This window comes from Enoplosus armatus, chromosome 3 (genome assembly GCF_043641665.1).
Source record: "Enoplosus armatus isolate fEnoArm2 chromosome 3, fEnoArm2.hap1, whole genome shotgun sequence".
Lineage (NCBI taxonomy): Eukaryota > Metazoa > Chordata > Actinopteri > Centrarchiformes > Enoplosidae > Enoplosus > Enoplosus armatus.
Genome location: NC_092182.1, coordinates 118960 through 144911, shown reverse-complemented (window position 1 = coordinate 144911; position 25952 = coordinate 118960). Strand labels below are relative to the sequence as shown.

Below are 25952 nucleotides of genomic sequence, written 5' to 3'. Positions count from 1 at the left end.
CGGTTCCGCACCATGGATCAGCGTGAATACAGTAAGATTGTGATTCACGTCGGCGGTAATGACTCCCGATAACGCCAATCGGAGGTCACTAAAATTAACTTGGAGTTGGTGTGTACGTTTGCAAAAACTATGTCGGACTCCGTAGTTTTCTCTGGGCCCCTACCCAATTTGACCAGTGATGATATGTTTAGCCGCATGTCATCAATCAACCGTTGGCTGTCGAGGTGGTGTCCAGCAAACGATGTGGGCTTCATAGATAATTGGCGGACTTTCTGGAGGAGACCTGGTCTGATGAGGAGAGACGGCATTCATCCCACTTTGGATGGAGCGGCTCTCATATCTAGAAATCTGACCGACTTTATTAGTGAACCAAAACCGTGACAACCCAGAGTCCAGACCAGGATGCAGAGTCGCAGTCCTACACGCTTCTCTGCGCTTCCATTAGAGCAGTTACCCACCCCAAACCCCATAATGACTGTGTCTGCCCCCCGACCACTTAAATTAATTCAATCAAAATTAAACAGGAGAGGAGTCATTAATAAAAACTTAATGAAAATTAAGACCACCACTGCTATAGGCCAAAACAATAGGAAAATTAAGTGTGGACTGTTAAATATCAGATCTCTGTCATCTAAAGCTGTATTAGTAAACAAGCTAATATCAGATAATATTGATCTACTGTGTCTGACAGAAACCTGGCTGTGTCATGAAGCGTATGTCAGCCTGAATGAATCCACTCCGCCCATTCATACTAATACTCACATCCCTCGAGGCACCGGCCGAGGAGGTGGAGTTGCAGCCATTTTTGACTCAAGCCTGTTGATGAACTCTAGACCTAAACTGGATTATAACTGATTTTAAAGCCTTGTTCTGAGCCTCTCACTCCCAACCTGGAAAACACTGAAGCCAGTCTTATTCGTTATAGTCTATCGTGCTCCAGGTCCATACTCTGAATTCTTATCTGAATTCTCAGAGTTTTTATCAGCTTTAGTCCTTAAAACAGACAAAGTCATTATCGTAGGGGATTTTAATATTCATGTGGACGTTGATAAGGATAGCCTTGGTACTGCATTTATCTCTTTATTGGATTCGATTGGCTTCTGTCAGAGGGTACAGAAACCCACTCACAGTTTTAATCACACCCTCGACCTGGTTCTGACATATGGACTTGAAATTGAACATCTAATTGTCTTTCCACAGAATCCTTTGTTATCGGACCATTATTTAATAACTTTTGAATTCCTATTACTGGACTACACGCCATTAGGCAAAAAAGTCCACACCAGATATCTATCTGATAGTGCTGTAGCTAAATTTAAGGAAGTGATTCCATCGGCATTAAATTCAATGCCATGTCTCAATACAACTGAGGACTCCTTTGCTAACCTTCGTCCCTCCCAAATGGACGATCTTGTTGACAGTGCTGCAGGCTCAATGTGATTGACACTTGACTCTATTGCCCCTCTTAAAAAGAAGATAATAAAACAAAGAAAGTCAGCTCCATGGTATGACACCCAAACCCGCAAATTAAAGCAATCAGTGCAGAAACTTGAAAGGAAATGGTGCTCCACCAAACTGGAGGAATCACGTTTAATTTGGCAAGATAGTCTTAGAACTTATAGGAAGGCCCTCTGTAAAGCCAGAGCAGCCTATTACTCATCATTAATAGAAGAGAACAAGAATAACCCCAGGTGTCTCTTCAGCACTGTAGCCAGGCTGACAGAGAGTCACAGCTCTATTGAGCCATGTATTCCTATAACCCTCAGCAGTAATGATTTCATGAGCTTCTTTAATGATAAAATTCTAACTATAAGAGACAGAATTGATCACCTCCTGTCTTCAGGTAGTACCTTACCTTCAAACACAGGAATCTCAGAAATAGCTGTAAAAGTATTTAGATTGCTTTTCTCCCATTGACCTTCACCAAATTACTAAAACTATCTCTTCATCTAAGCCATCAACTTGTCTGTTAGACCCCATCCCAACCTGGCTGCTTCAAGAGGTTTTACCTTTAGTCAGCACTTCTTTACTAGACATGATCAATCTGTCTTTATTAACAGGCTACGTACCACAGTCCTTTAAAGTAGCTGTAATTAAACCTCTTCTTAAAAAGCCCACTCTTGATCCAGAGGTTTTAGCCAACTACAGACCTATATCTAACCTTCCCTTTCTCTCCAAGATTCTTGAGAAAGCAGTCGCCAACCAGCTGTGTGACTTTCTACATGACAATAAGTTGCTTGAGGACTTTCAGTCAGGTTTCAGGGCTCATCATAGCACAGAGACAGCAGTGGTGAAAGTTACAAATGACCTTCTAACTGCATCAGACAAGGGACTTGTCTCTATACTTGTTTTGTTAGACCTTAGTGCAGCATTCGACATCATTGACCATCATATCCTATTACAGAGACTGGAACATTTAATTGGCATCAAAGGAACCGCACTAAGCTGGTTTAAGTCGTATTTATCAGATCGATCTCAGTTTGTACATGTTAACGATGAATCCTCCATGTACGCCAAAGTCAGTCATGGAGTTCCACAAGGTTCTGTGCTTGGACCAATACTATTCACCTTATATATGCTTCCTTTAGGAGATATCATTAGAAAACACTCATACATTTTCATTGCTATGCAGATGATACCCAGCCATATTTATCGATCAAGCCAGAAGAACCTCATCAGTTAGCCAAGCTCCAAGCATACCTTAAGCACATAAAGACCTGGATGACCTGTAATTATCTGATGTTGAACTCAGACAAGACAGAAGTTATTGTTCTTGGCCCTGAACACCTCAGAAACACAGTATCTAAGGATATTGTTACCCTAGATATCATTGCCCTGGCCTCCAGCGCCACCGTGAGGAATCTCGGAGTTGTCTTTGATCAGGACATGTCCTTTAACTCCCATGTAAAACAAACTTCAAGGACTGCCTTCTTTCACCTCCGTAACATTGCAATAATCAGGAAGATCCTGTCTCAAACAGATGCAGCAAAATGAGTCCATGCATTTGTCACGTCTAGGCTGGATTATTGCAATTCCTTATTATCAGACTGTCCCAATAAGTCCCTGAGGACTCTCCAGCTGATCCAGAATGCTGCGGCACGTGTACTGACAGGAACCAGGAAAATAGATCATATTTCTCCTGGGTTAGCTTCGCTGCACTGGCTCCCTGTAAAATCTAGAATAGAGTTTAAAATCCTTCTCCTGACCTACAAAGCTCTTACTGGTCAGGCACCATCATATCTTAAAGAGCTCATAGTACCCTATTACCCCACTAGAGCACTGCACTCCCAGAATGCAGGGTTGCTTGTGGTTCCTAGCTTGTGGTTCCTAGAGTCTCCAAAAGCAGAACAGGAGCCAGAGCCATCAAGCTCCCCTCCTGTGGAATCGGCTCCCAGTTTGGGTCTGGGAGGCAGACACACCCTCTACTTTTAAGAGTAGGCTTAAAACTTTGCTTTTTGATAACGCTTATAGTTAGGGCTGGCTCAGGCCTGCCTGGACCAGCCCCTAGTTATGCTGCTATAGGCCTAGACTGCTGGGGGACTTCCCATGATGCACTGAGCTTTCCTCCTCTCCCTCTTCATCTTTACACATTCATCACAGTCCAATGCATGTTACTAACTTTATATCTTCCCCAGAGTTTCTTTGTGCTTTGTCGTCTCGCAGGTTCCTGTGGATCGTGGTCCTGGTACGCCTGGGTGAGGCTGCCATGGGCCTGCCTGACTCTCATCACTACAGTTATTATGTTTAGTCATAGTTCTGTTACTATTGAAGCTGTTATTGCTATTATTAATCTCAGCTATTATTACAGATGTAACTACTATTATCAGTCATATTTCCATTATTATTATAATTATAGCTGCTATTTCTACTGCTAGTGCTGCCAGACATCTCTGCCTGTCAGTCTGTCTTTTTGTCGGTCTGTCTATCTGTGTCTCTACATCTATCTCTCTTCTCTGTCTCTTTCTGTCTGTCTGTCTGTCTCTCCCCCTCTCTCTTTCTCCCTCCCTCCCTATGTCTCTCCCTCTCTCTCTCTCTCAAACCCAACCGGTCAAAGCAGATGACCGCCCACCTAGAGTCTGGTTCTGCTCGAGGTTTCTGCCTCTTAAAAGGAAGTTTTTCCTTGCCACTGTCGCCAAAGTGCTTGCTCATGGTGGGAACTGTTGGGTCTCTGTAATAACATTATAAAGAGTCGGTCTAGACCTGCTCTATTTGTAAAGTGTCATGAGATGACTTTTGTTGTGATTTGGCGCTACATAAATAAAATTGAATTGAATTGAATTGAATTATCAAGAGTTTTTCTTTAATCAGGAAACGGAGGTCTTTAAACGTGCTGAAACGCTCCATTCAATGCTGGAGCATTTGTGGCTATCTTTACATAAAAGGGCTACCTCGCCACTTCTGCCTGTTTGTCTAGGCTGGTTTAAAAAACAGTAACAAGGTTGGCTAGCTTTGAGTAGGGGAACATGATCATTTGGTGTCTGCCAAGATTCTGTAATCATGAAGAGATCTAGATCATTTGAAAAAATAAAATCATTACATAAAAAAGATTTATTGTAAGTGATCTTACATGAAGAAGTTGGCAAAGGAACTCACTTAATTGGGATTGAATTGAATGTACATGGAGACAGACCTAACCACAAGGGGGTGCTACTGTGGTTCGTAAGGGAGGGATACGTTTGAGTGTCTTTGCTGCTGTGATTTGTAAATTCCCCGCTGTGGGATTAATCTATTTTAATCTTAATCTTAATCTTAGACCGGAAGTGGACATATGATGGCAGGTAGTCAGGGTGAGGGAGAGTTTTGGTAACGCATCATTGTGCAGGTCTGCAAATTTCATGGTAAAGAGGAGATAATTATCAAGTAACATATTTGAAATTTCTTTGAAATTATCCCCAAATTACCTCAAAATGTATTGAAAATTATCCTAAATTTTTTAAGAATTATATTCTGTTCTTTCCTAATAAGCAGTTACGGTTCGGATTTTCATAAATTTAAACTTGCTGAAAATTTATGTATGAATCAAACAACCCAAACCATTAAATTAGTTACCAACACACAGACTCTTTTGACCAATGTATAAGCACTATTTTAGTGTTCTGTCGTTAGTTTTTATTTAGTTTTTTATTATTATACCTAATATTAAAGCATACAGTATAAAAAAAGGTTTCACCCTCTACACCCCATAGAGGCCAGGAGCGCCCGTCTTCTTAAAATGATTCCCAGTGTATCAAAACCTGGAAAATAAAGTCCCGAGCTTTGTATTGTATATATGTGAAGTTATCAACAATAACCGGAAACAGAAATATACATCATTACGTTGAGATCTGGGATTTTTTCCACTTGTAAATCTAAAAATGGCTCCCCCAACTTTAGAACCTTGTGGATGCCGTAAGGTAGTGTTGTGACAGCGATCCTGACCCATTGTGCCTTGTGGAAAGTGACGAAGACATTGTGAGTTTAAGTTTTTGCTCGAAATCACATCACATAATCACCTTTGCAGCTGGACCAACTGTTTTCTGGGGGACAGTAAAAAGGGACATTTAAATTGTTGAGTGGCGTGAAGTGATTATTATCAGGCCTCAAGCAAGGAATGACACTTAAAATTCTTGAATATGACGTTGTATTTGTCTGTAATTAGCAATTTATGGTGGCTTACAAAAAAAAAGACATTTCGGAAGTTGGAATGATCTTTTGAAATTATACAGAAATTGGTGAGAATGTAAATGGTTAAAAATGTAATACTAGTTGGAAATTAAGCTTCAATTTACAGGCCTGCTCTGGTGGCGGCCTGTTACAGCAGCTCCGTAACTTTCGATCTGTTTTTAGACTCTTAAGTGTGTTTTTTGTGTACTTCTTAAATTTATTTTCATATATACGGACCCATCAGCAAGTACGCAACTATGGATGTTCATCTGGTGACATTAGTAGTTTGCCTCTTGCTGTTTTTCTGACTTTTGGACTCGGGAAACTCATTCATTCATGGATCCATTGTTTACACTCGGGATCAGCTGTTAGCCCTGAGCCGCACATCGCTTCTCAGCGCGGATAGACCGGACATCCCCGCGGAGATAAGGAGAAGGAGGAGAGGCTGCAGAGCTGGAGTAAAGCGTCGGGAGCGGAAAAGACGTTATAAACCATGTATACCGTCTGTCATCATGGGGAAGATCGCTCCCCAACAAGATGGACGAGCTAACGGCGCTAACCCGGCTTCAGAGGGAGTATCGTGAGTGCAGTCTCATGTGCTTCACCGAGACGTGGATGAATGAACTTTCCCCGGACTCAAACGCAACCCTGGATGGCTTTCATCTTATTCGGACCAACAGGAAAGCTGCGGAGAGCGGTAAGAAGAAGGGCGGGGTATTGCTATGTTTGTAAACGAGAGATGGTGCAACCCGGGACACATCAGCGTCAAGGAGCAGCGCTGCACCAGAGACATTGAGCTGCTAGCTGTTGGTATTCGGCCATACTACCTCCCGAGGGAGTTCTCTCATGTTATTGCTGTAACTGTGTACATCCCTCCATCAGTCGATGCTGCTGCAGCCTGCGAGCTCATTCACACTGTTGTCTCTCAGCTACAGACTCGGCACCCCCAAGCCCTCCTCCTCATCACTGGTGACTTCAATCATGCTTCCCTGTCTGCTACTCTCCCCACCTTCACCCAATATGTGAAATGCCACACCAGGGACAATAAAACTCTGGACTTACTGTATGCAAACACCAAGGATGCATACACCTCACTCCCCCTCCCCCGGCTTGGCCGATCTGATCACAACCTCGTTCACCTCCTTCCGGACTACACCCCCCTGGTGAATAAACATCCACCTGTGGAGATGTCAGTGATGGTGTGGTCTGAGGAGGCCAGTGCAAGGCTCAGGGACTGCTTTGATACAACAGACTGGGAAGCACTCTGCAGCCCTCACGGGGAGGACATTGACAGTTTGACCCACTGCATTACAGACTATATCAACTTCTGTGTGGAGAATACGGTGCCTTCCAAGAAGGTACAGTGTTTTCCCAACAACAAACCCTGGGTGACCCCTAACATTAAGGCCCTGCTGAATGAAAAGAAGAGGGCCTTTAGGTCGGGGGACAAAGAGCAGCTGCGGAGCATCCAGAAGCGGCTCCAGCAACAAATAAGGAAGGGCATGGAGAGCTACAGGAGGAAACTGGAGGAACATCTGGGGAAAAATAACACCAGGGATGTCTGAAGGGGACTTAAGAAGATCTCTGGACATGGAAAAGGTGAGGGGAGACACCAGGACAGTGGAGACAGGGACTGGGTTAACCAACTGAACCTGTTTTTCAACAGATTTGGGGGGCAGCACGGACAGGGACAGGAGGATTAGGCGAGCTGGCTCTTTTCTGGACTGCCCGCTGGACTCCATTGAGGAGGTGGGGAAGAGGAGGATGTTAGCCAAGCTGACATCCATCATGGACAACACCTCTCACCCCCTGCACGAGACTGTGGAGGCCCTGAGCAGCTCCTTCAGCAGCAGACTGAAGAAGGAGCGCTACTGCAGGTCGTTCATTCCTACGGCTATAAGACTGTTTAACTGCACATAAATCTGCACAATTTGTACATACTTTATATTTTCCATGTATATATTTATTTTTGTCCCCCATATTTTTTTTATCTGTATTCTATCTATATTATTTGTATATTGTTTTTCTTTTTAAAAAAATACTTCTAATTCTTATTGACACACTGCTTGTCTGCTGTGTGTTTCTGCACCTTTCTGTCTTTGCTGCTTTGACTTGTAAATTTCCCCGCTGTGGGATTAATAAAGTCTAAGTCTAAGTTTAAGTCTTAATTATCACCTATTTACCATGAAATTTGCGGACCTGTAAAATTAAGCTACTGAATAATTCTCTGGATTCCATATCCTTGGTCTGACACCCAATGAAGCAAGCTACTAAAAGCAGACATTATATTCATACATATAGCAACATATTAAAGCCACCCAGCAAAGAAGACTCAGGGCCAGCTGGGTTTCACAGGTGTATCAGCCACCTTTCTAATCCAAAGCCAGAGGGGTTGCCATTATTTTTCATAAAACTGTACCTTTTTGTCTTCACTCATCCACAATTGACCCAAGTGGTAGATCCAGAATGTTAACTAGGCATTTAAATTCACTTGCAGTTACACTGTTAAACATATATGGGCCGAACGCAGAGGGTGACATCAGTTGTTATCCAGATTCATCAGGGTTATCTCAGTTTGAAAGATGTGTGCATTTACCAGGAGAGGAAAGTCAACCTAAAGTTGCAATCAATTTACATTATGGTGTACAAACTATGGAATGGAGTCAGGAAATCTCTGCCGCTGCTGCACAGATTTTGACGTGAGTCCCCTGACTTTATGGCAGTGTGATGCTACATCACTGGAGTACCCTTTAAAAGGAAATCAAGGTTTGCACAAATAATCAGCCCCAAATAATCTGCCTAATAATTTTGTGTAAGGTAGCAGCTAATGTGGCTCCTCATAAATAAAAAAAGAAACATCTTTGAGTCAGTGGTTAACAGTTATATAATTTCTTAAGAATAGCATGTTCTTGAAGTAACTTCATGTTGGCAAATCATCTGTATGTTTGGTGTCAAATTTTACATTCATGAATGATACATTTAATTCAGATTTTCATTTTATTTCAGCTTGCAGTTAACATTAAAATAGCATGTTAAAACATGCCTAATTGGTGTGTGTGTGTGTGTGTGTGTGTGTGTGTGTGTGTGTAGAGCATGCAGTGAGCAAGGCATGTTAAAGCTTGAGATTTGGGGAGATGGTTGGTCATAATGTAGTCAAGTATTCAGAGCAGGACGGTCAGCATGGACAGACTCTTCAGCTGATGACAGCATTGTAGGCTGGAGGGTCAGTTTGTCCCTCTGGGTAGGGTCCCTTAGGGTAGCTCGCCGTCTGCAAAACAACACAGCATACAGGGATTATTCTGAACCTAAAGAATATATCCACACTTACTCACATGACTTCACAGATTTCCAACAAACCTGGCAGCTAACCTGTGAGGGGAGCTGAGCCAGTGAGAATGATGTAGCTTGGGAATTGGGCGGAGCATGTGCAGCCACTGAGACATCTCCAGGTACAACAACAATTGATGGCTGCTACAAAACAAACACACGCGTTATATCTCAGTTCCCTTACTTGTATCCACATTTCCCTGCAGAGAATGCAGGAAAAGATGTGAGGAGAGAGAAATCGAGAATCGCTCAGTAGATTTATTGATGCTGAGTTTGTATTTGCACTGAGAATGGGATGTACTGTCTCAATAATAATAGTGCATAGTTACCACTGCCAATACCACTTTCTTGTTGTGAAGTCCTCCCACATGGCATAATTTAAAACATTAATCTTAATATGCAGGTTTCCCCTTAAAATAAACTGTAAGACTGCATGTTCTGTAACCTACTTATACTTTGTGTCTGCATTTATTGATATTCTATTTGTAAATTCATTATTTAATAATTCAAGTTTGTGACAATGTCATACAATTTGTAGAAATATTCCAGGGAAAGTATTGGATGGATATTATGTAAAAATATCTCAACTATTTTATTGGATGATTAATTCATTAATTCATTTCGTATTTATTCATGATATTAATTATAAAGTATATATGAATTACTAATATAATTGATGATATAATTACAGTGTTTATTTGAGTTTAACTTGAGTTGAGTCCTGGTATTAAAAACTGCAGTGATGTTGTGATGTGGTATCAGAGCAGTCCGATCAGCTGCATTGTCCAATCACTATTTCCAATAAAGTGGTGTGTCGGTCTGATAAAAGGCTTCCATGGGGGCTGGTCTCATGTCTCCTCCAAGCAGAAATAACCATTTCTGCAGGGTCCTTCATGATTGCATACCAGATCAAATAAGGGAATTGGGATGTTTCCCTGGTCAATTTTAAGTGCTTTTCTTTGCCTTTGTTTTATTTAAGAAATGAATAGTTTATTTGGCCTTCAGATCCCAACATTCTGTCTGTACACAACTAAACTAAATTGAAAAATAAGTTATTTCAAGTTCTGTGATATTAGACTGAATTCCTCATGAGGCAGTGGTTGACTCACCTCTGAGTTGCAGTTGCAAGTAGCATTGCAGGCATGTCCTGCGACGGTGACTGAAACTATGAGCTCTAATAAATGGAAAATTGTCAAGACACCTGAAATCCCCTGCGACAGACTCTGGCAAAAACAAACAGAAGTTGCAGTCATTAAAATGAACATTCAACCTTTTGCTAAGCCCTGCTGGTCCTGCTAAACTGATAAAGCTTTGCATTCTAGCATTACAGGTATGTAGTTTACACTAATCCAGTGGCCAGTCAGAATTCTCAGTCATGGATCAAAGAATGGATCCTTGATTTCAGACAGTAGGGTTAGTAGGCAAAAGTTACCATCTCATTTTTAACACTCAGCCATTTAATTCTGTTTTGCTGGAAATGAAAATTGTCAAGGTCAGATTTATCAGCTGTAATTAGCTAACTGGTTAATGTTATTTGAGTGAGTTAACCAAACTTTACCTGATCTTTAACTGCTTCGTGCTGAACTTTCTTTTTAGAACTGTACAAAAGGGTGTTATGTATGCATTTCATAGGTTTCATGTTAGCTTAGTACTGTAACTAAACAATGGTAACCAAGACTAAAGGTCCCAGACACAAAGTCTGCTAGTTCTTTCCAACATAGTCCCATTTGGATGCTCACTATAACATGGACAAAAAAAACAAGATTTAGGCTTGTTGTAGGTATTTTCAAAAAAAATGTGTCACTTTTACAAGAGAAAAGGATTTGAGAATTAGCTACTACTGATATGCTACCCTTTGGCCTGTGAAGTTATTTACCACTATGAAGTAGAACCATCTTGCCTATTTTTTAAGCGATGAATGGTCAAACAATATTCTGCACAAGTGTTCAACCAATGGTCAACTGATCATTCATCTGACAGTGACCCACAACTGGTTGATTCATAATTTATACCCATTCTTTATAGTTCTGGGTAGCCTGCAGATGGTGTAAATGACTATCAAACCAAATACCAGATATAGGTAGCAATCATATTGCCAGGAACCATAGCATGGGGTCATCAGTCCTGCAGCATCCAGAGAGTAGAGGATGGTTGCAGTAAAGGAAGCAACTGCTGCTACAACACTGACAGCCAAAGCGGCGTTCACCTAGCAGAAAGATGAGAGACGAGATGTCAGGACATCTGGATCTGCATCCACCTGCTGAACAGCTCAACAATGCTGACATCTGATCATTTTAAAAGCAGGACGTCTCCTAAAAATACTTGATGAAATGTTTCAGGTTTATTCCAGAGTTCTCTGATTGGCCCAGGAGCAGCTATCTGCCAGGAGACATGGGCAACTTTAACAGGGCTCTCTAACAGTGGAAAGTAGGCCAAACAATGTTTCCATGGTAACGACGCAACATTAGCTAAAATGTAGTGATCGATGAGATGACTCAATCTAAAATCAGCCAGGTTGAATTGGCTCATTCTGATTAGCTGAGAACATAAAGTTCATTCAAATGTCATTACGTGGATTAGAAAGCAGCTCAGTGATTTAAAGAATAGTGTGCAGTGCCAGAATTAGCATTGCTACCGGTATCATTGTCAGAACAACTTGTTACTCATTAGACTTATTAATGAGTCGATTAATCAATTAGTCGATCAACAGACTAATTAAGATTAATTGCCAACAATTTTGATAATCAAGTAACCTTTTTTTATCAGAAATGTTCCAGATTCTCATGATAGCAAACTGAATATCTTTGGGTTTTGGACTGTTGGTCACACCAAACAAGGAATATGTTTGGTGTGACCAAACATATGTCAACTGAATATGTCAACTCGCACTTTGAATTATGAATATGTCAACTCGCACTTTGGGAAATTGTGATGGGCATTCAAGTGATTAATTGTGAAAGTAAATATTAGTTGGCTGGTGGATCTCAGTGGTGAACTGGAATTTGACAGATAAACTATTGTTTAACTGTAATGAGGTTCATGATATTTGTAGCTGAGATGGCTGGTGGAGGGACAAGCCACACAGCTCATTATTTAAAATTAGCTCCACCTTTTCAGTCTTGTTAGTGCTGGCTTTGCACTACTACAGCAAAACATGAAATCAAAAAGTATTGAAAGGATGGTTTAAGAGTAATAGTAAGTTACTAACCAGACACCGGTTCAAAGATTTCCCAGCAGCCACTGTCAGAGATCCTGCTGCAATGTACTGCAACAGAGAAGGACAGAAATACTCTTTGTATACTAATCTCACCATCTGGATACACTGTGTGTATACTTCCATTTCTACTAATATGTTTGACCACATAGTGTTGGCGGTATTTCTGGTGAAGGCAGTTTGTCCAGCGGGACAGCAAAAGCCATTGTTATAATTTGAATTAAAAACAGCAGTTTGACTTGAAGTGAACTAAATATATGATCAGTTGTTTGGTCTTGGCATATTCATCATACTGCTAATATAAATGGTTGGTACAGTTTGGGATCACAGCAGACAGGTTATAAAGATTAAAGTCATGGCTGCTTCCCAGCAATGAAGCCAATATGTCCTTAATGCTCTCTCGTGACTGGTTGCAGTTTAAGTCATTAACCCTGTCGTTACTGTTAAGTCAACAGGGAACTAAAAGTTCTAACTTCATGTGAAATACATTTTCCCTCAAATGGCTCCGTCATTTTAAAGAGTTCTAGCCACACTGATATATGTTACAATACCAGTCTTATTATAATGCTCATTGCCCACATGTATGTTGAAAGAGTACTTAGTCTCCATTATTACTTCCTGTATTGGTTAGTATTTGAATCATATTTTAAGGTTTATCCTGCATTGCCAGAACATCATGGGGTGGTTGTGGCTCAAGAGGTAGAGCAAGTTATTATGTCCACATGTCAGAGTGTCCTTGGGCAAGACACTGAACCCTAAATTGCTCCTGATGGTCAGACTAACACCTTACATGGTTGGTGCATGTGCGTTTATGTATGTGAATTGGTGAATTGCGCTGTATAAAGGTAGCCTTTTACATCATTAATATTTTCCTGTTTTCTTTGTTGTTCCTCTGTGATGCACTTTTTATTGCAACTTTATACTATTTTTCATGTAAGTATTTAAATCGATTTAAAGCAGCAGATGCCTGTCACCTGAAAGCAGAACAACACTGTAAGGTTTACTCACAAACAAAGCTCCCCAGACGAAAATGCCGCTGTAAATTCCCAGTGTATATGCATTAATCGCCATAGCAATTCCAAACAGCAGCACCATCAGGCCCACCATGATCTGAACTGTCTGGAGTGACAAATAGAGATGTTAACACAGAGATGGTGAAAAACCCTGTTTGCCGGTTGCTGCTCTGACTTTTGTTTCACACAGACTAAGAAAACGTGAGGGGAAAACATTTGAATTTGAGGAGTGTAAATGTGTTGTTGTTTTTTAGCATGTGTTGATGATCAAACAAACCGTCATACAAATAAGACCATCACCAGGAGGACAATTGTGCCCACATAATATTTAAGACAATTCTGCAATTTGGTATGTGTGCTTTGGCTGCCAAATTAGTATACAATTAGGTACATACCACAATAGATGCAAAGGAAAATCCCACACATTTGTGTTATACATCAATCAATACATTTTTAACCAAATAGAATAGAATTACTTGCTGGTCTAAAACAGATATTCTTGTGAAATTAAAGTCAAGAAGAGTCAAGGCAAGGCAGCTGTGCTTTTTATATAGCACATTTCAAACATAGAGGCAACTGAAAGTGTTTGACATAGGCAAACGAAGAAAAGCATTACATACAAAATACATACAAAACAATCAGCATTTTGTATGTAAACCAACTGAATGCATTTGGTTAGAGTGGACTTAATGATGACCACCAAGTTGTAGTGTAGAAAGAGTTGGAGTTAACAATTTGATGAAAGTTGAAAGTTTCACATGCAGCTGATTTTTAATTAATGAAGTTTTGTAGTGGACAGTTCTTTAGCACTGTCATGGAAACTCTCTTCATATTTGATGTTGTAGGCTTTCATATGGAATTATAGTTTTTGACCATTGTACCTCTACATATCTCAATCACCATCATTAAACTTCAGGAAGTTAATCAATGATTGACTTTAGAGCACTCAAATCTGAACAGATTTAGACAGAGTTTCACAATAAAGGTTCAAATCAAAGATCATGAACACAAGGAAATAGAATGATAATCAAAATTAGATGTGCATGTGATGGGTATGGTATAGATCACTGTGTAGATTAAAGTAAATTCCCTTTCATTGCAATTAGCTGACAATCTAAATATAAAATGTTTTATTATTAGATTCCATCTCTCACCTTATTTTCCCATCCCTACCTCATAGTATCACATCACTGTAGAAAACCATGTGTCTACGCTGGTCTGTCTATCTCCAGAAACTGATCGTCTTACCCCAAGCACCAGTGGCCGGCCCTTGCTGAACTTCTGGATGCCCACACAAGGTTGGTGTCCAGCACCCTCAGGTACTGGGTACACATGGGTGACCACCACCACATTTCGAGCTGTAGTTGATGAAGACATGTTTCAAGTAAAATTATTCTCTGCTGTTCTGAACTACCTGCAGCCTCCTGCCTCAGTCAAAAGTAAGAAAGTAATTATTGGTCAGAGAATCATGAAGACTGATAGTGTTCAGCTCTGACGTACTGAGTGGTTGTAACTGTGCGTTTATTGGACTGGCTCATTAACTGGAACACCTAAGGTCTATGATGAGTGTGTGTGTGTGTGTGTGTGTGTGTGTGTGTGTGTGAGATGTAATAAGGAAACACATACCAGAAAAATAATGTTGAAGACCGTCACCTTTGGAAATAAACTTCCAGCATGAACATATTGCCATGACCTACATAGGAACATGATAGGACATGGTAACAAGAAGAGTCCAGGGTATGGCTCATGTGACATTTAAGTCAGGTTAGTACTTGAGGTTGTAATGCAAGCCCTGCTTGGGTAGCTCCCACACACTGTCCTTGTACCTTGAACCTTCCCAGACCACGTGGAGGGAGCCTGCTCTTTAGGGTTTGACAGCCTCAGTATAACATTCATATTTGAATGGGGGGGGGGTGGCAGCTCCACTCACTGATGCCTCCCCAACTGGTGCAGTAAAGGAAAACCAACGGCAACAACGGCAAGACAAGATGTGAAGCAACTATCATACACCCACACATATGCATGTACAAATGCCTCAACACACACCTACAGAGAGAATGGCTGGTGTGTGTCCAACTGATTCTCCCTTCAACCTTAACCACCATAGGTGTGATGAGGAGCACTTGGTGGGGTCCTGTCCATCTGGGTTTCCTTTAGTGCCTCCTCTTCAAGTCCTTGGTGGACCAGCCTTGGTGCAACAGTGGTTAGCACTGTTGCACGGGAGGTAGAGCAGGGTAGAGCGGGTTGGGGGTTCAATTCACCCCGTCATGTTCAAGTGTCCTTGAGCAAGACACTGGCCAGCACTTTCCACCCATCTGTGTGTGTGAATGGGTGAATGAAACCTGATCTGTAAAGCGCTTTGGGAACCGATAAGGTTGAAAGGCACTATATAACTGAAGACCATTTACTTTATCTGCGCCCAGTCTCCTGTCTTCAGATTATGGAGCTGGCATTCCGTTGGCTGTGGGCGTGCTGCCGTCACCTGTGTGTGTACAGAGCTCAACAATTTGGTTTAGTGCACACAGCAATTAAGCATTACATCTTCCAGGAGGTCTGTGCTAAGGACTGTATTTTCCTGTGTTCATAGGTGTCCTGTAAGAATTTCAAATGGTATTTTTAACCAAAATCACTATATATAGCTCCACACTACCATACTGAGGACAAAACACTGCCTGTATCTTATGTTAGTAGACAACATTAGCTGAAATCCTAGTCTGTCAAAATGCAGATAAGCACAGACACAACAGTCAGCACTGGAGAGCTGGGTTCCTGCCTCCCCCACCCTCAGGGTCTTTAAATAGACCCATTTGGTCTGTGAGCTGCAGCTGCCTTTGTGTGTCTACCATGGTTTGACCCATATGAGCCTTTAAAGGCTAGTGCCAGACTGATATTTTTAGATTAAAGCTGCTGATAGACCATATGGTATGCTGAGTTTTAATACAGTATCTTTGAATCTTACAATGTCTCTACCAAAAAACTTTGTGTTGTGTTCCCCCTTGAAAGCCTGTGAAATCACCTATTTAGAATATCACTTAAAGCTAAAACTCGCCTATGAACGCTATTAGCTTTTATAAAATATTAGCCGCCAAACTCAAAACTTTGCAGGTTTTATTATATCTGAGTATGTTTTCCCCCCTCATAGTCACTTATCTGTTAGATATCACATTGGGGAAATAAAGTGTAAATTAATCTCAATACCCCCCCCCCCCCCCATCCCCTCCTTTGGTTCGCGCCATGCACTACTTTCTTCCTTTACTTCCCCCTGCCCTCTCTACCATTCCACTCCTCCCCCACACTCGGTCTCCCTTCCTTTCTGCTTGTCTTCTGTTAAGTCATTTTTTGTTTCAGGTCTTCTGTCCTCATCTCCTATCTTCATCTACGTTTTTTTTTATTTCTACTCAGATTCTCTGAACCAAGAAATTCTTTTATCATGGCTGACAAAAGTCGTACGCTAATGAGAAGGAAAGAGAGAAAAGAAAAAGAGTCGGCTGAAATGACCAAGGATGTAAAGGAAGTGAAGAATGAAGGAGAGAGGGCAGTGGATAACGGAGCAGTCCTGTCAGCTGAGGCGGCAGCTACCAATGGTGCAGTAGCTAACAATCAGAATGGAGATTTTCAGGTTGAGCCAATGGAACTACCTCCATTTGAAATTATCGCAGGGTAGGTCCATATCACCAAGTATGGTTCATGGAATAGTTAAATAGACTAATAGAGCTAAGGCTGTGCATGTTTGAGTTGCTTCTCTCATTCTATATTCACTTCATTTACACAGTTTGTCTTTGGCTGACGATGCCTTTACTCTGTCTGAATCATTCTCTGATCACACCAGTGAGCAATAGATGATCCACTACTCCCACATATTACACTGAGAAGCACACCAGCACTGCTAAATGTCAACTTTTCCAAGGTGGAAACATTTGAGATGTGTGACATACTGACACAGAAGTTGATAATGTGATAAATTACCTAATGATCTATAATGATAATGTATAATCTGACTGGGGGCTTGTTTTGTTGAAGTCACTATAAAATGTCCAAATGTAGATTGCGACCAATATTCTTAGCCAGAGAGGATGAGGATGTGACATTTGACAGTTTATGAATTTAAAGTCTTTGTGGTCTCTGTGCTGCTGGAGGATGGCCTACTTGTACTTCTCAGGACTTTTCTGTCTTTGTGTCTTCACTTCACTTTTTGAGCAGGCTTTAGCTGCTTTCCATTCAAAATAGTTGGCAACACTGAGACGAGGTCATACAACTGATGACCTGTTAGTTTCTAAGCAGGAGATGGGAGTGGAGGAGGTGACAGAGCTTAACACACTAAAAAGTACCTAAAAAGACAGCTGGTATTTATCCAAGAGATTCTTCAGAATGTTAAATGAGACCTGCAATTTATCCTGCTTCCACCTCTGGTCTGCCCTTCTACGTGCTCTCTTTATTTCTTTTATATTGTTATTTAGACATGTGAGCCCAAAGGCTTACGTTTTTTAGTTTTGACCAATGCAACAGAGTCAAGGGCAGCTGAAACAGTACTGTTAAATAAGAGATAAGTTCCTCTGTGCACATGAGATGGTGCAGTGTTGATACTGGTAATGGTGGGAGCCTCTACAGGCTTCTGCAAACCTAGTGGCAGTGGAAGAATTGAGAATGCTGGAGCAGAGAAGACCAGGGCGGACAGGAGAAGCGTGTGGCAAATCGAGATCAAAAATGGGTTGCCCTGGGACGCCCTGGTAGCTCACATTGTAGAGAGGGCATCCCAAGTACAAAGGCTGAGTCCTTACTTAGTGGCCTGTGTTCAATTCCAGCCCTTTGATGCATGTCATCCCGTCTCTATCTCCCACCTTTCCTGGCTCTCTCATCTGTCACTATCCATTAAAGGCAAATGCCCCAAAATATTAATCTTGCCCTGTGATCAGATAGGTGGAAATCTTCTATCACAGGATTGGAAATAGCAACACCTGAGGGCCTGACGACCTTTACCATGGAGAATATTGTCTTTTGGTAGAGGAGATCAGTGAATTCACTCATAAAATCAATATTGTGCTTGGGGGTCTGTATATTAGAATCAGAATCAGAATCAGAAATACTTTATTGATCCCCGGGGAGAAATTGTACAATTTAGTGGGCAGAAGACCAGCAGGGTGCCATCTATCACAAAAGCCAAAAATGCAAAATATGCAAAAGGCCCTATAGCAATTATGGAACACTTGTGAACAATGGCAACCCCACTGCCTTGTTTATGAAAGTGAAAGTAGCCTGAAGGAGTGGCTTCAATTAGAGGGAAGACATCATCAGAGGTAAGCCATGACTCAGTGATAAAGAAGCTGTTTAGGGACAAAATTAAATCTTGGCAGACAAAAGATTTGTTCGACAGGGCTCTCACATTCAGCAGTCCAAATTTGGAGGAAGGAGGTTGCGAGGGTGGGATTGTAGTGTGTGTAACGGTAATAAGGTTGTCATAATTTACTGAAAGAGATACCTTGGAGACAAAATTACTTAAGTAGTGTTAGACAGATTGGAATGTGGTTCACAGGTACAGCAGCTGAAAGTGGGTTTGACAGCAATGTTGCTTTCACTTGTAACAGGGACACTACCAATGTATTTATGGTGGCAGTGAATTGGCAGTGATTGTGTGTGGATTACCTTGTGGTGGAGGTTAATCAATGCCTAGTCTGTTGGTTTGCAGAGAGCAGCATTGCTCCTTGCAGGTTTGGATGAGTCCGTCAGGTTTGTACAGTTGGCTATGGTTCCAGAACAGGTCGAAGTTGTCAATAAAATCCAGATGCATTCTTGCTGCATTATATTAGGTGTGCAGTGATAGTAAACAGGAAATACGGCCACTGCCCCGCTCAAATGACAGGATTGGACCAGATATAAGGATGAGTTTGCCAGTGTCTTCTCCAGAGGTGAGTAGTTGAAAGTCCACATGGAGGATTTCTCACTAACCAGGACCCAATGGTTTCCCAGCTTAGTTTTACATTTCTGGAATATATTATTTTTGCCACACACAGATTTGGCTTTGGAGAATCATTTGATAACTGGGTTAAGGTCTGTATACATCACCAATGGCCTGTGTCTCCACCAATGGACTAACACCATGAAGCTTCACTCTGCACCACAGCACGAGGCAAAGATGCTCTCCCTCCTCATTGTGACGTCCCTTCCACTGCTCACTGCCGACCAGTCAGACTCTAAGAGTCAAAAGACAGCCATACTGCTTTAGAGCCATAGAGAGCCACATCTTTCTATTCATTTAATGATACTGATGTTTTAGTTATTACTGACTCGACAAAGAAAAAGAGAGATGAAGCCTGTACCTTTTTAGTAATAGCTGGGTCACACGAAAACCAGGCTAATAATAATCCAGAGGAATTCCACACTCAGCCATGTAGACGGTGTAAAATTAGCTCTGCTGTGCCTGCTGCTGCCATGCTGCCCCCTCCCTGACAGCCCAAGTTTTAACCTGATACCCACCTCAACATCCTTCATGTTTGCTTGATTCACACAACAGAAACAGGTACTATGATTATGTCTCATCCTGCTGTAGATCTTGTCATCGAGTTAAAGACCACACCAGGAGTTTTGCATAGTCAGCTGAGTAATTTCAACAGGCCTACAGTGTCATTATTGATAGTTATTTCCCAATTCATGCAGTTAGCATTAGATATCTATTGTTCATTGTTCCATCCTTTAGTTTCAGATAATTTCAATATGCTATGAAAATCAACTCACAACTCGACTTGAATCTTATATCAAAAGGACTGCCAAAGCTAGTCAAATTAGTCACTTACAGTGGAATGATCAGTGCATCATGGGAAGTCCCATGGCAGGGTCTATACTATATAATACTATACTATATAGGGTAAATATAGTATAGTATAGTATAGTAACAATTCAATGTTGCAGTGTTATAATGTTATAGAATAGTTATTTATGTATTTACTTGTGTAATGATGTTCTGGCTGAAATGCATGCAGTACAGTGCTAATTTTTGGAGTTTTCCAAAAACGAGACATAAAATAACCTCAAGCATATGCAACACAAATAATAGCAATCCAAATAATAAAAAGAAAGAAAGAAACAACATATATTCATACATAACACGGGAAGAGATACCATAATAATGCAATTTGAATTATTTTCATTGAAATGTTATAGCTAGTTTGAATAATAGAAGGAGATCTTCACTTGGTGTCACTGTTTTTTGGGCTTGCTGTCACAGGGGCACTGACCCCATTGCAGAACCTCAGAGAATTAGTGAAAACTAATTGACAATATCAGATATAAATAAATTAGTCCCATACAAATTTTGTATCATGTCAGAATGTGAAAACTAATACGCCAATGTTTCTTTCATTTAATCTGTTTTACACAGGGACCGGATTGATCCTTTCGCCTTTAAGTTCCAGTTCAAGAATGTGGAATACTCCTCGGGCCGCAACAAGACCTTCCTGTGTTACCTGGTGGATCAAGGGAACACAGCTGATGGGCTGCTGAGGGGCTACTTGGAAGATGAGCATACTGGGCCTCATGCTGAGGAGGCATTCTTCATACAGTGCCTGCCGCACTACGACCCTGCACTCAAATACACAGTCACCTGGTACATACCTCTCTTAAACTGTAAGATGGTATGTGGCATAGACAATGTGGCAAATCAAAAGATTTTATTCCTTGTTGTTTCCATGATTGATTTGAATACTTTGTCATTTCCGTTCATACGGACATGTACTTTACTCCAGTGTGCAGGGAGCTCCCAAATGTCAACAGGCTAACAGGCATTTGGGAGCTGTGGTCAAATATCATCCTCAACAAACCGGTTGTGTCCAAACATCATCTAAACTGTAAACTGACAAATGTCCATTTTGATTAGCAATATGTAAAACATAGAATATCTATTTATGGTTTTACATTGTGTAATCATACATGCATATGTAATATATTATGGCTCTGTTGTAATACATACAGCACTCTCAATTGCAATTCAAAGCTAAACAAACAGTAAAACATAATTGCATAATTATTTAATAAGTTAAATTCAATTATTAGGTTTTTAGGTATTTAATCAATCTTATGCCAAAGCAATGTTTCATTCCTCTTATTTTATGTGATCAGCTGCAAGCTTAAAAAGTGATCAGTTTTGGGTCCAAACTATTGATATTGCAGTGGCCCTCAGGGCTGGCTGATAGATGGCAGTGCACACAGTGAACTGGAGCAATAAAAACTAATGTGAAGTGATTTCTGAAATTTGAATAGTCATGGAAAAACAAGGTCAAACAATAAAGAGACACAGAACTGCAATTTTTGGTAATTAGTTAGAGAACAGAGTTGACTTAACTCTCTCTCTACATGGCTCTGGGCTGTGGAAAAACCTGCAGGCATACATGAGAAGGGGGAGACAAAAGTTCTGCACTCCAGCTTTAAAATAAATAATTATGAGGAATTAAAATGCCTTTATGTTTATAACAACACAACATATCAGTAATTATAATCTAATGTTAATATTACACATGTAATATCACATTTGACACAGCATATCACACATGGTAAATTAATTTAGGCACACATAGAAGAATAGCTTTTCATCTTAAAACACCAGCATCAGATAGGTAACTAAATATCCAAGGTACTTAGTACTTAGTACTACTAGTATTTATTATCGTGCTTCCATAAAACTGAGGGACTTGGTAAGAGACAGGATAAAAAGATTGTAAAAGTCAAAGCAGCACAGGACAAAGTATCTGCATTTTTAGTCCCTTCTGTAATAGTATCAGTGCTTGGGTCCTACATTTCCCATAATGCAACTTAATAGCTTCTTTCAGTAGACACTTCCTTGCTGGTAAACTATTCACCCCTAGTTTGTAACACAGGCATTTTGTTGAAAATCTATTGTCTCCATGCCAAGCTCAGACGACTCAAGTGATGTCACTTGTGTCATTTTGTCAAAGCTCCTTCAGAGCCACAGACAAACCATATACAACAGTTTTACACAGTCTCAGTAGGACTCGAGTATGCTGACCTTGACATGAAAAATCGGTGAAGTGCCCCTCTAGCAACATACTTGTACACAAGCATTTCAAAGTTCTATGGCCATAAATAAAATGCATAATAATGTGATTATCCTTTAGTCAGAGATGTGGGAAATGTTTTTGTAAAATATGCAAACATTTCTCTCCATTCTGCCACCTTCCTCTCAGGTATGTGTCTTCCAGTCCCTGCTCTGCTTGTGCAGCAAAGATAGCTGAAGTGTTGAAGGCCAGGAAAAACGTCAAGCTGAGCATCTTTGCTGCTCGGCTGTTTGAGTGGGAGGAAGCGGAGATCCAGGCCGGGTTGAAGGCCCTGTATGCTGCTGGCTGTAAGCTGAGGGTGATGAAGCCTCTGGACTTCTCCTACACCTGGGAAACATTTGTGGAGAATGAGGAACAACCTCTGAACCTGTGGGAGGACTGCAAAGAAAACTATGAGTATTACCATGACAAGCTGGCTGACATTCTGCAGTGACCACAGTAAGTGTTAAAGGTCCCATATTGTAAGTGAGATTTCCATGTCTTTTTCAATTATAAAGCAGGTCTAGGTGCTATATAAATATGGTGAAAGTATCAAAACTCACAGGTCACGGAGAAATGCACACAGCCCGTATTCAGAAACTGTGCCTTTAAACAAGTTGTCAGGACCTCCGTAAGGTTGTGATGTCCCCAGCAGGTCATCTTCTCCAGGCTCAGCACACCCACAAAGTACACGGACAACCACTCAGTCTCTCTAAGTTATTTGACCGCTCTGCTCAGGACTACTCTTATGTTTTTGGAGGTTGTTCAGTATGTCTAAAACAGTTTGTTTCAGACAGAGGGTGAACTGAGGGGTTGCATAAAGGGCCAGTATAAGATAACATTACATTTTGCCTTGATGGTGACAGCAGAGATACAAACAGGAATTTTGGAGAGAGACATGTAACTTGTAATAAATGTCCAACCAATAATTGAACTACTACTAACAACTCTTTGTGTAAAGAACTTTTACTTATTTTTAAAAAGTTGTGCATAAATATTTAAGAACCAGTTTGTAAAAAATAAATATTGCCATTTGTTCTTGGCTTAAGGTTGCCAATAAAAAGTAAAGTCACAAACAGAATTAGAAAAAAATAACTTTAATAAGCATTACCTGAACCCATCAAAATGATTGAGCTGTACAAGGAGAGCACAAGTCAATAGAATATTTATTTCATATTATTTATTATTATATATTTATTTATTTTATCCTGAAGGATTTGGATATGGGCAGTAGGCTGGATACCCAGAGATGACCCAGAGAACAGCATGCATTTAGTTTTGCTTGACTTTAAAACAAGTTTATGTTTGATGAGAAAAATCTGAACTGTATCAAAAGCAGACCATAGATTTGCAATGGCCAGATTAAGTGAAGAGCCAGTGGCATATAATAATAGAGTCATCTGCATAAAAATGTACATTACAATTTGGGGTGGCAGAGAGGTCCAAGAATGGACCCTTGTGGTACACTGATAGTAACAGGGGACTTGACTTAGAACCTTTGGAAACTACTGTCTGAGTTCAACCTGAGAGATTTTATGGGCTGTTCATCCACTCCATCGAGCATAGATTTTCCAATAAAATACCATGATCAACTGATTCATATGCTTTAGATAGGTCAATGGAAAGTACAGCACAGTGTTGATGATTGTCCAAGGCTTCAATAATTAAATCAGCACTGAGGCGAAGGAGAGAAGGATCTGGGACTACTACCAGGTTTACTCAATGTGTGTTGCAACTTGCGCTGCATGTAAGGAGTAGAGCAACCATTGGTTGGAGGGGCCGGGGACTGAACTAATATATACAGTGCTTAACAAATTTATTAGACCACCACCCAGTGTAAGGTGTTTGCCACCGCTGCCCTAAATTAACAGTATTGCTGATTACCAAAATATTTTATGTTTCTGTATGTGCAAGCCAAGCTCTTTAATCAAAATGATCTATTTAATGCTAAAATATAATTATTGTTGTTATCCATGAATTTTCAAATTTACTGTTTTACAAAAAAGCAGAAAAAAATAGTAAAGCACATTATTATTTTTTGATTGAGATGCCAAATTACAGTTATTTACTTGCATTCCTGAACAGAAAATTTTGTTTTGTGGTTGCAAGAATGCAAGCTGTTTTCAGAGCCAAAGGAGGTCATACAAAATATTAAGATTTTAGATTAATATATGTGAATAAGGACTATTTAGTTGTTCTAGTTTATTTGTCTAATAAATAACAATACAATTTTTAGTTTGAAACAAGTTTTTGACAGATTTCTAAAATGTTTGTGTTTTCAGGTGGTCTAATACATTTGTTAAGCACTGAATATACTTTTCAGTGTCCCTTTCCTTTGCTTGATGTTTCCTGATGAATGCAGTTACTTAAACATTACTGTTTGTAACCTCATCTCATTGATAGAAGCCTCCCTGCTGACTGATCACTCTACAGCCAGTATTACTAGAGTATTTTACTCAAGTAAAAGTACTATTACATTAAAGAAATGTAAATGAAAAAGTAAAAGTAAAAATGCACTTTGATAAGAGTATGTCTTATCGTACGTCCCTAAATGTGTATGTCTTTTTCCTGAATCAACCCCTGCTCCAAATGAAGAGATAGCAACATGATGACAACATCACAGCTTGTAAATAAATTATTTATTGAATGAATTGTGTATGTTGAGAAATAAAATAAAGTAATAGTAAAGTAATACAAGGCAGAATGATACAACGATCTCTGCGCCAAGGGTGCTCCATGCAGTCAGTGACTGAATGTCACGTGCAGGGCAGATAATAACAGAGAGAAGAAACCGGATCAGCCCCTCTAAGCTGAGGCACTTGGTCTTCCTCAATGCCAATCTGCCCTGGAAAAAAATAATAAAAAGTTAGTTAGATAGTTGATGGTGGTTAGTTCATAGAGACCCCTAAAACTGTTGGATGCTGCTGTTTTGCAATTTGCACATTGCAATATATTTATTTTTATTATTTATTTATATTTATTTATGATTATTTTTACTTCACTTTACTTTTTCAGTACTTTACTTTTATATATATATATATATATATATATATATATATATATACACACACACACATATACAGTATATTGTAGGCTTTAGGCTCAGCAAAGTTTGAAGTCAGCTGTTGCTGGGGGGTTTTCTTCTGTTAATACTAAAATAAAGCCCTGCTGTTTTGTTAGGGGTGTGTGTTTAAATAAAAATTTAAAATGTCAATAGCTGTCCTTTATTTTTAATTTCTATGCTTAAGTTTTTATAGGTGTTTCTATCCGCTTTTTCTGTAGCAGAGTGGTTCCTACAAGCAAGCCAGTGCATTCATAAGGTGGTTTCAGAGAGTTACAAGGGTCTGTAAATGCAATGAAAACAATTGGCTACAGCAATTTTCCGCCGTCAAATGATACGGCTCACTAAAAAGAACCGGAATTCCCATCACTAATACAAACACACACACACAAAATCTCAAAGAAGAAATAAAAACCTTATGACCACAGAAGTGTAGTCAGTCAGCTGTTAGGAAAAGCCTTTCTGGAAAAGTAAAATAAGTTTAAGACGAGATTTAAAAGCAGCAACAGAGTCAGCTGTTCCAGAGCCGAAGAGCTAGTACTGCAAAGGCTCGATCACCATTTAACCTGGACTATGGAATAGCTAGAAGATCCCGACTGGCAGAACCGGGGGCCTGTTCAGACAGTACGATGTGAAGAGCTCAGTTAGATACT

General features: G+C 40.3%; 2 protein-coding genes across 2 annotated transcripts; one reads left to right on the top strand and one right to left on the bottom strand.

The window, feature by feature from the left end:
- Positions 1–8836: 8836 nt before the first annotated feature.
- LOC139282831 (membrane-spanning 4-domains subfamily A member 4A-like) lies at positions 8837–14574 on the bottom strand. The gene is made up of 6 exons (XM_070902723.1): positions 14446–14574; positions 13193–13303; positions 12179–12235; positions 11042–11176; positions 10080–10193; positions 8837–8911 (listed from the first exon to the last, which is right to left on the bottom strand). Exons 1-6 carry the CDS (start codon positions 14572–14574, stop codon positions 8837–8839), a joined length of 621 nt encoding a protein of 206 aa, XP_070758824.1.
- Positions 14575–16627: 2053 nt separating this feature from the next.
- On the top strand, positions 16628–22692 carry apobec2a (apolipoprotein B mRNA editing enzyme, catalytic polypeptide-like 2a). The gene is made up of 3 exons (XM_070903322.1): positions 16628–16857; positions 20570–20794; positions 22389–22692. Exons 1-3 carry the CDS (start codon positions 16628–16630, stop codon positions 22690–22692), a joined length of 759 nt encoding a protein of 252 aa, XP_070759423.1.
- Positions 22693–25952: the final 3260 nt, after the last annotated feature.

Bases quoted from the DNA above. Each gene is read 5' to 3' on its own strand.
- apobec2a (XM_070903322.1), top strand. From the start codon at position 16,628: ATGGCTGACAAAAGTCGTACGCTAATGAGAAGGAAAGAGAGAAAAGAA. The intron at 16,858-20,569 runs GTAGGTCCATAT...TGTTTTACACAG, and splicing joins CCATTTGAAATTATCGCAGG to GGACCGGATTGATCCTTTCG. The intron at 20,795-22,388 runs GTACATACCTCT...CCTTCCTCTCAG, and splicing joins CTCAAATACACAGTCACCTG to GTATGTGTCTTCCAGTCCCT.
- LOC139282831 (XM_070902723.1), bottom strand. From the start codon at position 14,574: ATGTCTTCATCAACTACAGCTCGAAATGTGGTGGTGGTCACCCATGTG. The intron at 12,236-13,192 runs GTGAGTAAACCT...TCTCTGTTGCAG, and splicing joins TCGTCTGGGGAGCTTTGTTT to TACATTGCAGCAGGATCTCT. The intron at 8,912-10,079 runs GTGAGTCAACCA...GTTGTTTTGCAG, and splicing joins CTTGCAACTGCAACTCAGAG to ACGGCGAGCTACCCTAAGGG.